Raw genomic sequence first — 16,541 nt, 5'->3', positions numbered from 1 at the left:
CAGCTCGACGAGATCGTCGTATATGTCTGAGTGTGTGTATGATATGCGTGTGTTAAAGGAATTTTAACAAGTTCTTTTGGAAGTATGGTTTAGGTTCTTTTGGAAGATTGTGAACCAAGTTCGAAGATCGAATGGCTGACCTTTCCGTTCCCGGAGATATGATCGTAGAAGTCACATAACCGATACACCGAACGTTTTGTATTTCTAATAAAAAAAGGATATGAAAAAACGACTACCAAACCGAGACCTGGAGTGCTTACGAAATTAGAATCATATGAAAGGTCAAATTTAACGTTATCTGGATCCGACTTCCGGTTCCGAAATTACAACGTGTTTTGTGCTAAAAATTGCATATATTTTATACTCCATTTTCTCATATATATCTAAACTGATTTTTCCAACTCAAACGAACGGTCTTACATTCCCATAGAGCGCTACTGGATTTTGTCCTGACCAGTCACGTACCCAGAGGGGGGGCCCGAGGGGCCCTGGCCCCTCCCGAAATCAAAGACATATGACTATTTAGGCTGTGAACCATTTCGCGGTTAATTTTAACTTTTGGTTAAAATCTGACACAAAAATTTGTGTCAAGTAGTTAAATTTAACTAAAACTACGACCCATTTTCAAATTTGACGGATGGAAAGTTATTTGGGATTATTTTGCACTGGAAATAACTTTGACTAAAGAATTAATATTTGAATTTTCTTGCAAGATTTTTTTCAGTGTTGGGAAATAACCATCGATCTGTCAAAAACAACCATGCTTTCGAGCAAGGTTATTTTTGACAACATCAAAATAACCACTCGAGTGTCAGATTTCAACCAAAAGTTAAAATTAACCACGTAATGGTTGACAGCCTTAGAACGTCTCAAACATGTGTTACAGAAATAACAAGACAGTAAACGTAATGAAATTTAATACAATATCAGTTCCAGTGGAAAGGTTTAAAGTATATGTTAAAAACAGCAGTAAAAGGCACACCGAGAATTAGGTACATAAGCAATCTTCAGTAACATTTTTGTTTTAATCTTTGGGCCCCTTCCGAAATGAAATCCTGGGTACGGGCCTGGTCCTGACACGACTTCCGAATCCAGAAGTATAGAGTGATAAGTTGAAGGAAAAATCAGTTTCAAGAGCATTTTTATATACATGGCGATGTAAAAACGAATAAAATCTCAGTTTTTGCAATGACTGAGTGGAAACATATATTGGAGAAGGAAAAGGACACGCTCAGAGACAGGACTTGAACCTGCGATCTTATGCAATCCGTGCATACGCGTTACCATTTCCGCCATCCTGACTACCTCAGCTCAGGGTGGATCTACCACAACACTGGATTTGGTGAGCGTACATCGAACATGGTCTAAATCCTAGCCGCCGGTATCATATATCCAAACATCTTCTCTGTTCATCAGACAACAAACACTAGTCTTCTCGCTTTATACCTATTTATTAGCTCAAGCATCTAAAAAATTGAACAAAATCTGTTGAACTAGCTATATAATTTTTATATTATGCATGCTTTTTTCGCTCTTTCGATTGTATTCAGGAAACAAAGAGTAAACCCATTCAATAGTAGGAGTTCAATGCGGTACGTTAAAATTAGGTTAACCACATTCGACCTCAAGCTTGACCTCATATTTATAATACTTGACCATTGAACAAAAATAACTTACTGTTGAGTAGTTTTTATATGGGAATATAGAGTCAACAACGACCTTGTTTATTTTTATGATAGGTGGAACTAGATATTCCTTACCGAAAAAAATTGATGGTGCCATCTTTTGTAAAATGCTGGAAACATATTTTCGGATCAAAAAGGTGAATAAATATGTCTCAAAATGAGCGACCAAATGTTTTAGAAAGTTTTACACTTATAGTGTTATGTCTAATATCTCATTAGTTACACCACCATATTATTTTGTTGAAAAATCGGGCTATAATTAGCGGTTTGCGACGAATTCGGAATAAACATCTTTGCTTCGGCCCTAAGAAGCAGCATTAAAGAAACATTAGTATGAAAAAAAAGTATTACTTTCGTTATAGTGACGATCCGAATCGCCCCTGCCAATTTTTTACATAAACTTTGAGCCAAGACTCTTATCTATATCTCACCTTAACGGGCAAGGATTCAGCAACTCTAGGATTTGTGGCTAGAATTGTTGTCTTGAACAGACGTGAGTAATGATAATGTGCAAATTGACGTAGTGAAATCAAGAGCGTACAATGCTTAAGACATCATGAAATCCTCATGAAATACTGAATGAATCACTGAAACCGACAGCCAGACTGTCAAACACAATAAACTGTAGAGCACAGAGGGCAAGGTTGATCGTCAGTTTGAAGGAATTCTGCGATGAGCAGTCATGGACGGAGTTAACAAGAGACGGTTTCTTTGTATAGTATAAAAAACAAAAAAAAGTTTTTTTCCTTCCGTTTAATGACATTTATAGGATAGAATTGCAATGCCAGGGTTAATTACCTAATAAATTATCTGGAAGCTCGGGATGAAGTTCCTGAAGGTATTTCAAGTAAACAATGTTGAAAGCTGTTATCTTCATCTCCTTAGTCCAAAGTTTTATCCATTCTCGTAACTTCCAATTCAACATGAGAAACAGATTAACGTCAACTTACAATAAAGTACATCGCGAATGCAGTCGGAGGTGCAGATTTGGTTCAACAGCCTGTCCTAAAGTAGCACCTGGGGAATGCCTCTAGTTGAACGATGATGTAGATGAACAAACTACGCTCCTAACCGTACCATTGATGGGGCATTCAACTTCGCCTGCCGCTTGGTAGATATCACGTAATGAATTTTATTGTCGTTCTCTTTTTTCTGTTCCACTTTACTTGGACATATTCAGAATGGAGCCGCTATACCGGAATACCCCACTCGTTGAAGTTCAATGACTAGTGAAGCCCATCAGATTACTAATACGAACCACACACAGGCTTCGAAATAAAAACGGAACAAGAGTAGCCCTAGCAAAAATCCATTCACTCCACAGAAGACTAAGAGTAATACAGAGCAAAACAGCTATTCTTTTAAAACCTTTATATTCAGGTAAAATAAAACTTCATAATTCACAAACCAACTTGTTGCCGTTTGTTTCACTAAGCCCAAAATTCTCGCGTTTTTTTGTGAAAACGGCCAAAAGCCACCTATCGACATTCACTTTAAAAAGGAACTCGGTACTCGCTTAGAGTATGTCATAATAGTAAACGATAGAGATAGAGATTTATCTTTCGTCTGGTGTTAAAACATATACTCCATATTTTATGCTCGCCTTAAATTTCTTTCAAAAGTGGATAATGAAAGGTGATTCAATGGTCGTTATCACAAAAAAATAAATTCTTGAATTAGAACAGTAAGATACCATTCTGTTCGACTTGCGTTTTACTCTGTGTTCCTCTACAGGTCAAACATTGGTAGTAGGTGTGACAAAAAAAGTAACAATGGCTAGTTTGCTACGTTACGGATTATTAATCGTGCCTGATGGAAAGACCACTTCTTCTGCCAAACTAATGATCAATTCCGGAAGGAAATCACATGTTGCATTTCGGTTTCGAGTGTGGTTCAAACAGGTTCTGATCAACCCAAAATCGTTTTGGTTGATTCAAATTCTACTTGAAATTAATGAATATGAGTGGAGGCGAATGCGAAATCAGTGAGAAGTACAACTCATCATGAAGTTTACAATCATCTAATTGAATTTTTTGTGACTGAATCGGTTGCATAAATCAATAATGCATCATAACCTTGATGAGCTGATAATAATGATATTGCAAACTTGTACGTCATTTGAAGTTAATTTTTGAGCTACATGCCCAGATGCACAAGCTACTAGCATTCCGAGTGCACCTGTTTCTTGGCACTAACTGTTTCCACGCGGAACAAGCCAATTAAAAACCGGATTTTGGTATTAGATTGAATTAATTCCCCTGTACACTGTACTCATCCTTCGAAAGAGGCCTCAACCTGCTGTGACAGCAATATCAACTAGTTTCCCCACCAGCTGAATACTAATTCAGTGGAATGGTAATAATTATCACTTGCACACAACAAGTTCGATTAGAACGTGAGCTAAATGCGTTTTAACGCATAAACTGGTAGAATTGAAAATCAATTCCCTTATACACCTGGGTAAAAGGGAATTGATTTAATTCACACCTAATTTGCAGGGGTACTAATTTTAATGTAATCCTCATGCGTCAACTGCAACGTGTGCACTCCCACATGGCATATTATCGTATAAATATAAATATTTGCTGACACTTTACTCACAGCGAGCGCTAGTGATCAGATTAAACGAATTAAATCGGGCCAAACAGGTAGAAGACCAGATCCTGATAATTCTTCAAATGTTTTTTCCATGTCGTTTCAATAAATGAGTTGAAGGTAACATTCCTATTTGTCATTGTCCAGTGTCCTGTGTTCGAAATGTGCGGTTTGCTGTGACACACGAATGATAAATAATTCTAGGGCAATTGTATCTATATTCATCTCATTAGACGAATCAGCGCAGTATTTTTTGAATTACTCCGTCTAAAATGAATGCATTGCGCTGTAATCGAGCGTATGCCAAATCACTAAGGAGAAATGTCAAAATGAAATTAGTATAACAAATGAAAAAAAAAACATGTGGGAATGCAAACATTCGTAACCAATACACCGATTTACGTTTTCTCCTTTGAGCCCTATATAAGATTTAGGAGTTTAAAGCTTATATTTAATACGGAATAATTAGTTTTACCTCAATCATTAAAAAGTCGACTGATTATGATAATTTCGCAGCAGGATTGAATAGTTCAGTAACTACTGCGGCGTCAATCACTGTCACTTTGTTGCACTTTGTTTTCAACTCTTTTGACTTGCGGAATCCGGTTTCCTGTTATTTCAACGATTAACAATGATTTACCTGTATCGGATCACTATAATAAATTATAATAAGAAGCATGCCTCTTTAACAAGTGAAAAACGATTAATCAAATCTCAATATTCTTTAATCGGATATAAATTTCATTAAACACTATTTGGGTATCTTTACATACTTTAATAGAGAGTTTAATGAACCAAATTTCCCAACCAAATCTTTTCTTAATATCTACAGAGCAATAGATTCACAAAAATGGTTGAATGGAAAAGTGGGAAATGAAACCTTAGGGTGATGGATGTGCATAGTTGCAAATGTTGCTTTTTGTGATATGGCTTTCTAAGAAATAGGTGGTTCAGTAAGGACGGCCCATAGTGTTGCGCCGATTGAAGAAGGATTCTAGGTAGAATTTTCACGTCTTTTATTTTTTGACGTGAATACGCCTTACTTACTTCGATATTCGCCCTGTGGAAGAATGAGCCGAACTTAATCGTTAATATCTCGCGATGTACTAAACGTAACAACATAGTTCTTTCTTCATGCCATCAGAAATATGATCAGCAATTTATGATTAAATTTTTCTACATTTTGAGGTAATAATAAATAACTCTAAAATTAAATTTTCCCAAACTTTCGAGGAAATGAGGAAAACTCATCCCGCTTGCTTGCCTTTGCGTTTCTTGGTGAGATTTTGAAACTGAATTTAGTTCCTCAATTCCAAGATCTCAACTTCAGAATTCTGGAACAAAATTCAGGATATGAATCTTAGATCGGGACTCTGAAACTAAATGTTAGATCTGAACTCCAAACCTGATTTTTGGAATTTTCAATTCTTGAATTCAGTTTTATAATTTGATTCCTAAATTCAATTTTAGAATTCAGAACCTGCATGCTGGAGCTTAATTCGAACTTAGATTTTGAAATTGAATTCAGTTCCTTCGTTCAGGATAGGAATTTATGCTCAGAATTCAGATCTAGAATTTCTGGATACTGAAAATAATTATAGATTCATAAACAGAATTCTTGATCTGTTTTTCTTGATTCCAAGAATACAGATCAAGAATTCTGTTTATGAATCTATAATTATTTTCAGTATCCAGAAATTCTAGATCTGAATTCTGAGCATAAATTCCTATCCTGAACGAAGGAACTGAATTCAATTTCAAAATCTAAGTTCGAATTAAGCTCCAGCATGCAGGTTCTGAATTCTAAAATTGAATTTAGGAATCAAATTATAAAACTGAATTCAAGAATTGAAAATTCCAAAAATCAGGTTTGGAGTTCAGATCTAACATTTAGTTTCAGAGTCCCGATCTAAGATTCATATCCTGAATTTTGTTCCAGAATTCTGAAGTTGAGATCTTGGAATCAAGAATTGAACCAGAACTTTGCAATTGAATTAAATTATGTTCCATATATCGAAATAAGTTCTTGAATTCAGTTTCAGTTCTCGAATCCTGGTCCAGAGTTTTGATTCAGATGTATGTAAATAAATGATGGTTCAAAAGTTATATACATCGGATAAATTCAGCAAATCGGTTCTTTTTGGAACCATTAATATATTCTCAAAGGATTGTGCAAAGTGTTCCTCTACTGAATATGTAAATCTATAAGAAACCTACGATAACATTGTTATACTTTAAATTCTCATTTGTTCCGTATTGTTTAACTTTATGGTGGGTTATGTTTGTCGTCAATAAATCGTACTTTAGCATTGATAAGTCATTACATTTCTGGAAGCGAAACAGTAAAAGTTGTAAAATACACACAACCAACTAATACAAACGATTATCTATAAGGAGTGTATCAAAAATAAGCTATCCACAAATTTTTCTTTCAAATTGTGATAAAAACTATATTTTATTTAAACTAAAAATTAATCCTTTATTGTACAAGGTTAAACTTGAGCATAATGAAAAGCGGATGAAATTCAGGTTACTCCTTCACGAATTTTCGAACTTTTGATCGAACGCTCTTCATCAAGTTCCGGACAAGTATTGCATCGCATTTTTTGGACGCTTGAGCGCTTACCAGTCTTCTTGAAGACCCTCTTCACGATTGCCCAGTAACGTTCGATGGGTCGAAGCTGAGGGCAATTTGGTGGATTGATATTTTTCTCAACGAAATTTATACCCTTTTCCGCAAGCCAATTGAGAGTGGTTTTGGCATAGTGAGCCGACGCTAAATCCGGTCAAAACAGTGGAGGTGTACTATGCTTCTTATATAAAGGCAGCAAACTCTTCTGGAGACACTTAGATCGAAGAATTTCTGCATTTAAAGTCCCGGTAGTGCAAAAAAATGGTTAACTTCAAATCACAGGAACATATTGCTTGCCATTCCAGTACCTTTAGACCGAATTTATCTACTTGAATCGACCTGTCCGCATTGCTCACATCCTCCCCAACGACTACAGTAAAGTATCGTGGATCTGGAGGGGTTTTTGAGTCCTCCTTTACATAAGTCGATGAGACTTATCAAAACGCATGCATCCGGACACTGCAGAAGACGCGAATACAATTTCCGGGCCCTTGTTGCTGCTCGCTTCTTCTGTTCTACACTTTGTTTCGAGATTTTCTGCTTCTTGTAGGACTTCAGATGATTTCGCCTCTTGATACGCTGGATCATTCCAATACTCGTTCCTGCTTTTTTGGCCAAATCACGTATTTACATTGATTTACATGATTAGAGATACCACTTTCTGGTCCAGTTTCGGGTTAGAAAAACCGGATTTTCTGCCTCTTCCTGGTAGCTCATCCAAAGATTCCCCAAACTTATTAATGATGATTTTAATACTGGCATGATGAATTCCAAACTGCTTCGCTAATTTTCGCATAGTAATACCCTTCTCACTCAGCCATGTGTCCAGAACCTTAATTTTCACTTCCTTTTCAATACGTGACATTTTGAAAACCCAGAATTTCAACCGCACAAACAAGTAAACAAACGAAAGCTGACAGCCAAACGCACAGCATGCTGTGATCTGAGCATAAAAATCCATCACAAATACATGCGTACAACACAAATGTATGTGGATAGCTTATTTTCGATACACTTCTGAATTGGGAAAATGAAAGAGTCATGTGAATTTTATTCGCATTCTCATACTCCACCCGCCTTTTTTCATGCGTTGTTCCACCGGGATTCTGTGTGGAATGTGTTTTCCCACAATATAGAGTTGCTCATTGATAACTAAGTTTCACTATCGAGAAAGGATGCAGGTTTTAGTTTGCTTTTTCATTATTTATTTCATCTATATAATTTATTTACTTTCTTGTTTGCCTTGGAGAATATAAACGAAGCATGTTGAGGAGCGATTTTTGATGACTCGTAGTTCCATCCATGCATTGATATCATTAATGTCAGAAGGAGTAGTTAGTAGCTGTTAATTGATAAGTGTTCTGAAGAGTATAGCAGTCAAAGTTCGATAAAATATCACGATAATCTCTTCTATATAAACCATAAAGAAAGATGAGTCGGTGAATGTCCATACTTGTAAATGTTGCTTCTCGTTGCTTGATTCGGAGTCATACAATATTAGTCGGGATTTACCGACTGAACGCAATGCACGTATGCGTTGTTCTTTCAGGTTGCTTACATAATTGACGTAGGACTACGTCTGGGTTTTCTATGAAGCTGCAAATCAAAATCCGGAAAATAATCCCGTACGATCAATGATCAGCTTTTCGACGTCTACAGCTCAATTTTAAACAGATCTCCGATATCATTACCACTACTGCTTGGGCATATTTCCATGCATCGATTGGAGTAGAAAAAACTATATAGTTTAAATAATTAGTGGTCGATCAACTTCAATGAAAAATGCCTAATTTTTCCAAGCCAAAAATCCAATACTAAACTATCTACTCATCAGAGAAATAATAATGAAGTATTCTATTAGGTTATAATAGTCAATACTTTTTAGATTATCTCGTAATAATTCTGAGTCGCAACCGGTTCTACCTACAATCTGCTAGGAAGAACCACGCTAAAGCAGATTTTCTTGCGTACTGCAAACAGATGCAGTTCTCCTGCGTTTGTCAGTCGTAATACACTTTCAAGGATTCAATTAGTGTCATCATGGTAACATACGAGATCCGTTTAAGGATAACGTGCAAAACTGAACGCACATCATTCAGACAGACAGTTCAATTTATGGGAATAGTTTTTCAAGAGCACCTCATTTAGCAGTGTGACAGAACAAAGGTACCGTAACTGACACTATGCTACCCAACCGGTTTCCTTAACACTTGTCAATTTAGTCACATGATCGATTGAGTCAGTTAGACGAGATGTTTGTAATTCCACATCTTTTTTCATGCATCCATTTGATTCTTTTTAACATCGTTGATGATTTTCTTTCAAGTTTTGGATTGTAATGCAATGTACAAATTACGGTTGATATGTCCGAGAAGTTATAATAATTTTTTGAACACTGAACAAGACACAAAGGGTATTGCTGTTTCTGTTCCACTGGCATTGGAAATCCTTCCTGGTCGATGTTAACCAGATCATAAAGGCCTATCAATATTATATATCTCGTTTTGATATTCATTACTTATAAAGATAACAAACGATCTTTAAGCATTATTACTAGTCCTCAAACCCTTCGCAATGCTGTTATTTCATTTTATATCTACGATTGTAATACGGAATGCAGATATAATTTTAAAATACTAGTTTGACACGAATTTAAAGCATCTAAAATGGTTGATTTCGAAAACTTTCGTAATTCAAAGAATACTGATTCAAATTTAATGCTCGTGTTTGCGTGATGAAAAATTCAACTATGGCGGTTGTACCAACTGTTATTATGCTGATTACTCGACTTTCTATCAACGAATTGTGATAAAATCGAATACAATATCTTTTCTCCAGCTCTGAAAAGCAACACCGCAGGAAAAATATAATACTCAGGCAAAAAATATATGGAATTTCATAATGATATCTTATGGTCTTTAGCCATAAGAATATCGTATACGAGTCATATGACCCAGGGTTGTTTCATCAAACAAACACTTTTCACGAAACTGTGTTGGTTGCACACTTAGCAACGGGGGTTTGAGAAAACCTGATATAAAAACCAGGTTTGAAACTGACTCGATTTTCAGTTCAACAGCGTTGAAACTAGGTTCGAAACTATAGCTTCAAACAAACGGTTTGACAGCAGTTAGGGTGGAGACTAAGTTAGGTTTGGCATCAAGCGAAAACGAAATAACTAACTACTAATTTAAATAATTTGACAGCCTGCTACTTTAGAGCAAATGTCAATTAAAGTGTTGCAACACGTATTTTGTGCATTACGGTGTGGATAGCATGCACAATTATTTTGCAGACAATTTTCAGTTGAATCCACTTTAGCCAGCATTTTTTCAAACTTCTCATAGGTTTCCATGTTTTGCAGTGCCCACTCAACAAGTCGTATAACAAACTAAGAAAAACATTTTTTTTCTTGCCGAAAATCGATTTCAATCATCAATGTAATGTCGTTTTCACTTGATGCCAATCCTAGTTTCCACCCTAACTGCTGTCAAATCGTTTGTTTGAAGCTGGTTTCGAACCTAGTTTCAACATTGTTGAACTGAAAATCGAGTCAGTTTCGAACCTGGTTTATATGTCAGGTTTGCACAGTTTCGTTAAAAGTGTTTGTTTGAAGAAACTACCCTGGGACAGTTTCAGTTTTCTCAAACGAAAACGACATAAGAGAGCGATACAATTATTCGTACGCTTTTCAAATTTCTCGATGCCGTGCTTGTAGAAGGATTTGTCTTTTGTCTCAGAACAAGCTTCACAATCAGTAATTGCTGAAATTCAAGGTATTGCAGGATAGTTTATTTGGCAAAACAGTTTCCCCGGATAGGGACTAGCTACGGGTTCGAATCCTGTCTCTGCGGTAACGTCATTTTTTCAATCTTTTTTCCTCGTTAGATACTAATCAAATTTAAATAAAGACTTGCCAATAGGAAGAGTTTTGAGACTAGTTATTCGAAACCGTTTTGAATATATACTACGAGTTTTGCATCATCAATTTAAATGACGGCTTGAAATTTTAAATGATCATTACCTTGTAATTTCGTAACCGGAATCTAAGTTTGTAAAAATCGGTTTAATTATCTCCGAAAAAATTGTGTGCACATTTTTTGCATACACGTATTCGGTAACTCCGAAACTAAAAGTCGAATTCGTATAAAATGCAATAGCTTTAAACTAAACGGGAAAACAGAAGTTTTCATTTGAATCTAAGTTTAGGAAAAAAGGTTAAGCAAACTCTGTTTGATTGCAAATTCAAAACGAATTTGAAAGCATTACCAAGAAACTTTCGCATCCTAATATTACTGATATTGAAACCGAGATGTTTTTGACCTCGATTTTTTTCCTTCTCATTTGACTACTTCATTCACTATACAATATTAATCATTACGATAACAGACCAGTTATTCATAATAAATCAAGTACATTCATTGTCATATTAGTCATTGTAATGAAGATATTAATCCCATTCAGAATGCTACTGTCACGCATAACACACACACACCTGTTCCAGAAATGGATCAGTAACTAGAGTTGTCGTTTTCGTTATTGTCAGGATTTTTAATGAGTTGACAGGCCGATAGGTACGCTATTATGAAGTTGTCAACGGCATTTTCATTCATTAATGGAATATGCAAATATGTTCGATAAAATAAATCAAACCAACGCTACAGCCAGCTGTTTAGCAGTTCAAGACGATTTCCTAAAACAGGTTAACATAGGTGCAACGGAAACGTGAAGGTAAATAGATTGAAGGTATTAACGACAGGCGGTACAAATAAACGCGGTGAATAGCATGCTGCTACATACTTGTTTGCGCAACCAAGCCATAATATAGCAAATTCTTTGTTACAGTAGAGGGCTAGGCCCAGGTTCATGCACTTTATATGATTATAGTAATTATTGTTTACGGCATTAGAAACAGGATTTTCACCGAACAGTGTGCTTGTGCATAACGCAAACTGGCGATTAAGTTGATTGATTTGTCTATAAAATCCTTATTGTGCTTACTTTGAAAATATCAGTTGAAAACAGATCCATTTGTCAAATTAAATATTGAAAAAAACATATGTTAAAATACGCTTAATACCTTCATTTCCTTATTCTGGATTCATTTACAAAGCAAATGACACGAAAAACACAACGAAATCAATCAGTTATTATCACTTTATGTTAAATAGGTAATCAAAACCAGGTAGAACATTGAGCGCCAGAGCTACTTTTTGAATTAAGGAGTGTATCGAAAATAAGCTATCCACAAATTTTTCTTTTAAATTATGATAAAAAACGATATTTTACACAAACTAAAAATTGATTCTTTATTGTACGATGTTAAACTTGAGCTTAATAAAAAACGGAAGAAATTTAAGTTATTCCTTCACGAATTTTCGAACTTTTGATCGAAAGCTCTTGGTCAAGTTCCGGACAAGTATTGCATCGCATTTTTTGGACGCTTGAGCACAAAACTCCTGCATGTTCTCAGCTGTCTTACCAGTCTTCTTGAAGACCCTCTTCACGATTGCCCAGTAACATTCGATGGGTCGAAGCTGAGAGCAATTTGGTGGATTGATATTTTACTCAACGAAATTTATACCCTTTTCTTTTTTTAGTCAATTGAGAGTGATTTTGGCATAGTGAGCCGACGCTAAATCCGGCAAAAACAATGGAGGTGTACTATGCTTCTTATACAAAGGCAGCAATCACTTCTGGACACACTCAGATCGATAGATATCTGCATTTATAGTTCCGGTAGTGCAAAAAATGGTTGACTTCAAACCACAGGAACATATTGCTTGCCATACCAGTACCTTTCAACCGAATTTCTCCACTTGAATTGACCTGTCCGCATCGCTTACATCTTCCCCAACGACGACAGTAAAGTATTGTGGACCTGGAAGGATTTTTGAGTCCTCCTTTACATAACTCTCATCGTCCGTCGAAACGCATGCATCCGAACACTGCAAAAGACGTGAATACAATTTCCGGGCCGTTGGTGCTGCTCGCTTCCTCTGTTCTACACTTTGTTTCGAGATTTTCTGCTTCTTGTAGGTCTACAGATGATTTCGCCTCTTCCAACACTCGTTCCTGCTTTTTTGGCCAAATCACATATTGACATTGATTTGTTCTTCCTGATTAGAGATACCACTTTCTGGTCCAGTTTCGGGTTGGAAGAACCGGATTTTCTGCCTCTTCCTGGTAGCTCATCCAAATAATAGTGTTCACCAAACTTATTAATCATGGTTTTAATACGGACATGATGAATTCCAAACCGCTCCGCCAATTTTCGCATAGTAATACTCTTCTCACTTAGCCATGTGTCCAGAACCTTAATTTTCACTTCCTTTTCAATACGTAACATTTTGAAAACGCAGAATTTCAACCGCACAAATAAGTAAACAAACGAAAGCTGACAGCCAAACGCACAGCATGCTGTGATCTGAACATAAAAAACCATCACAAATACGTGCGTACAGCACAAATGTATTTGGATGGCTTATTTTCGATACACTCCTTACGGTGCACACGTATCTGTATTTCAGTTGATCGATATTAGTAAGATATTTCAGTTGCAATTGACTACAAATATTTGTGTGCAAATCATTTGAACTGTTGAATACAAAAAGAGCATACACTCTTAGAAAAAATGAAATTTACGCTTGACGTAAATTCAAGTATGCCGTAATTTCTTCGGTGATGACACAATATTACATCTACTAACATGTAAACATAAATTTTGCGTCTGTATCGATGTGAGTTTCAGCTAAAACAGCTGTGAAGTTAACGATATGGCTTATCTTTAAATGCTTTGTATTGTGAATGTAAGTGAATCGCGATGCTCCTTTTATGTGCATCTATAAAGATGTAACATTTTTTAAGTGTGTAGATGGAAATTAGTTTGAAAACCCTTTTAGGTTTTTTTGAATGAAAAAACCAGATAAAATCATTTAGTGCAAAAAGCGGCCAGTTTTTACACTCAATATTTTTATCCGGGTTTCGCATTCAAAATACTTTAGCGGTTTTTTTAAACTAAGTTGCAATTATCCGATCTTTGCATTTAGTCGTTCAATTTCTGATTTCTATGATCTTTTTAACATTTCAATATCACATTCTACTTCTCAACTTAATTGGTGCGTTTTCCAATGACAATCATTACACATGATTTAGTAATCCAATTCCCCATTTTTTCTTTAAGTGTAGCTCAATCTCCGAATGTTTTAGTATCCCTCGATTATGAGTACCTATTTCTATAATTCTCGGCCTAATTGCCTAATTAACAATGGCTCCAATAATGAACCAGATATCATATCATAAAGATAATTAGATTCCAATAAGCCTACTTACCTAAAATGTACATCATTGTAAAGCAGTTATCGAAGGCGAACCCGACAAGAAATCGGCAGAAAGCGAATTGCCAGAAGTTGCCGACGAAAGCGGTCGCAACACCAGCTGCGAATCCTATCACGTTGCAACCGGCGAGTGCCGGTATCCTACCATACCGGTCAGCGATCCAGCCGAATAGTAGTCCACCTACAATTGCACCTACGAAGAAGATCGACTGTGACAACGTACCCAGGTATGTGTTCTCGCAGACCCATTCGAACTGAAAAAAAATTGAGTAGAAATAGAAATAAATTAGATTACTTCCGCGTCGACGTTGGTGAACGGTTGGAAAATCAATGTTTTTAATATCATGTGGAAAACCCTTCTTAATCCACCTCGTGGTGGGAAAATGCCTTTCTCAAGCCATTTAAATACACAGAAAAAATTTATGAATTTTACATGTGACAGAATTCTACAAACGATACAATTCACAACTACTTAATTTTCCAAATGACGCAATATTCCACTCGCACAGAATTTTACACGCTCCGAATTTAATTTGCACTCGACTACCAAGTGCCGCTGTGTGGATTTATATGTATCAATTATTCAATGAACAGATATGAGCTCTGTGGTTCAAACGAGTAACCTGTGCTTGTGATCTGTTTCTCGGTTCAAGTCGCGCTGCTGCTAACGATCCTTTGTTTTTTATTTCGTTCGAATTCAAGCCATGTATTTTCAAATCACTCAATTTTACATGTTCTTGAATAAAAATTTGTGTGAAATACGACGCTCCATTTATGTGCATCTTATAAGATGTAAAATCACAAGATTTTTTCGAACTGTGCAATCTTATTAAAACATTTGTAAGTTTCTATCCTCGGTCATTAGTATTGTGAGCTTATTAGATGACCTAATAGTAGTCTTTCGAAATTGATTCCTTCATCCCCGAGAAAATTTGGCTGCATTGAAAAACATTGGGATTTGTCGGTTACGTCACATTTAACATTACATCTCTCGAACCGGAAATATTCGCCATAACCCATCCAAATTTGATTGACTTTCAAATAAGCTAATCGAAATTCGTTGAGTCATCTGCGAGAAAATTCAACCGATCAACAATTAGCCGGTTACGTCATTTATACTGTTATATCTTCGGAACCAGGAATGATAACCATTTGGTTTTCGAATTTCATCCACAATTCAAAAGAAGCTTTTAAACGAGCCTAGGTTCAAATCGGTTCTGCCATTTCTGAGAATATTGAAGAAAAAAAAAACAAAGCGTTTTGTCGCTTATGTCACATATACCATTATATCTCCGGAATCGAAAGTGCCAGCCATTTGATCTACGAATTTCAAATGAATCTAGGCTTGTTAAAATCGGCTCAGTTATCTCTGAGAAAATCGTGCGATAAAAAAAAACGGGTTTTGTCGGTTACGTCACTTATACCATTATACCAGAAGTCACCGCCATTTGATCTTCGAACTTGATCAATATCCTAATAGTATTATATTTTGTTATACTCACATCGGTGGCTGCCGTCCTGTATGGCACATCCGTAAAGTTGTATTCCCACCCATGCTTGCAGGGTTGAGTTGGCCAAGATGGATCAGCTTTTTTAATGTTGTTGGCCAACACTTCCGTAAAGTTGACGGCATACATCGAACACTGGCTGTAGGAAGCAGTGCCATCGTCAAATTCGGTTCCGTGTTCAAAGTACACAGGAATCGCCAAGGCACGTCTGAAATAAATAATAGTAAATAATTAGAAAATGTTATACTAATTCTTTGTATAGAAAAGGTTGAAAATATGACGATTATCACAGAAAAAAATGGAACCAGTCGAAATCCGCTGCCATTGAACCTGGAGTGTCACTAACAATGATAGCGAACTTAGCTTGGGCTACCCGTTAGGGTATTCTTGAATTCTAAAATCAAATAAAAAAGATCCGTTGCGATAGAACCGGCTGAGTTTTTATCCGTTTTTTTCGCATGTTTTGCATTGTAAAATCAGTATCCGATTTTTGCAATCAACAGAACTTATCCGGCTTTTACATTCAATCTACTTGAACTGGTTTGTTAGACTAACGTACAATCATCCGATTTTTTCATTCAGTCATTTTAAGTAATTTTTGAGGCTATATGGAGAACACTGTAAGAACACTAGCATTTTCACTTTGCTCCGGGAATTTTTTTCAAATAAAACCAAAATTTTATACAAAACCTGTATTGATCCACAGACATTGTTCAGCTCGACGAACTGTGTCAAATGGTAGAGCCTGCAGATCAATTTTTACTAGTCTATTTTTCAAGTGATT

General features: G+C 36.1%; 1 protein-coding gene across 1 annotated transcript in view; it reads right to left on the bottom strand.

Annotated features, from left to right (window-relative positions):
* LOC131435220 (organic cation transporter protein) overlaps positions 1 to 16,541 on the bottom strand; it is a 76,592-nt gene that overhangs the window by 12,056 nt on the left and 47,995 nt on the right. The window contains exons 2-3 of the mRNA XM_058602883.1: positions 15,752 to 15,965; positions 14,245 to 14,503 (exon numbers count right to left, since the gene is read on the bottom strand). Of these exons, the coding sequence (XP_058458866.1) occupies positions 14,245 to 14,503; positions 15,752 to 15,965 (473 nt within the window). The remainder of the gene's footprint in view (positions 1 to 14,244; positions 14,504 to 15,751; positions 15,966 to 16,541) is intronic.

This window comes from Malaya genurostris, chromosome 3 (assembly GCF_030247185.1).
Source record: "Malaya genurostris strain Urasoe2022 chromosome 3, Malgen_1.1, whole genome shotgun sequence".
NCBI lineage: Eukaryota > Metazoa > Arthropoda > Insecta > Diptera > Culicidae > Malaya > Malaya genurostris.
This window is presented reverse-complemented; position numbering and strand designations above follow the sequence as displayed.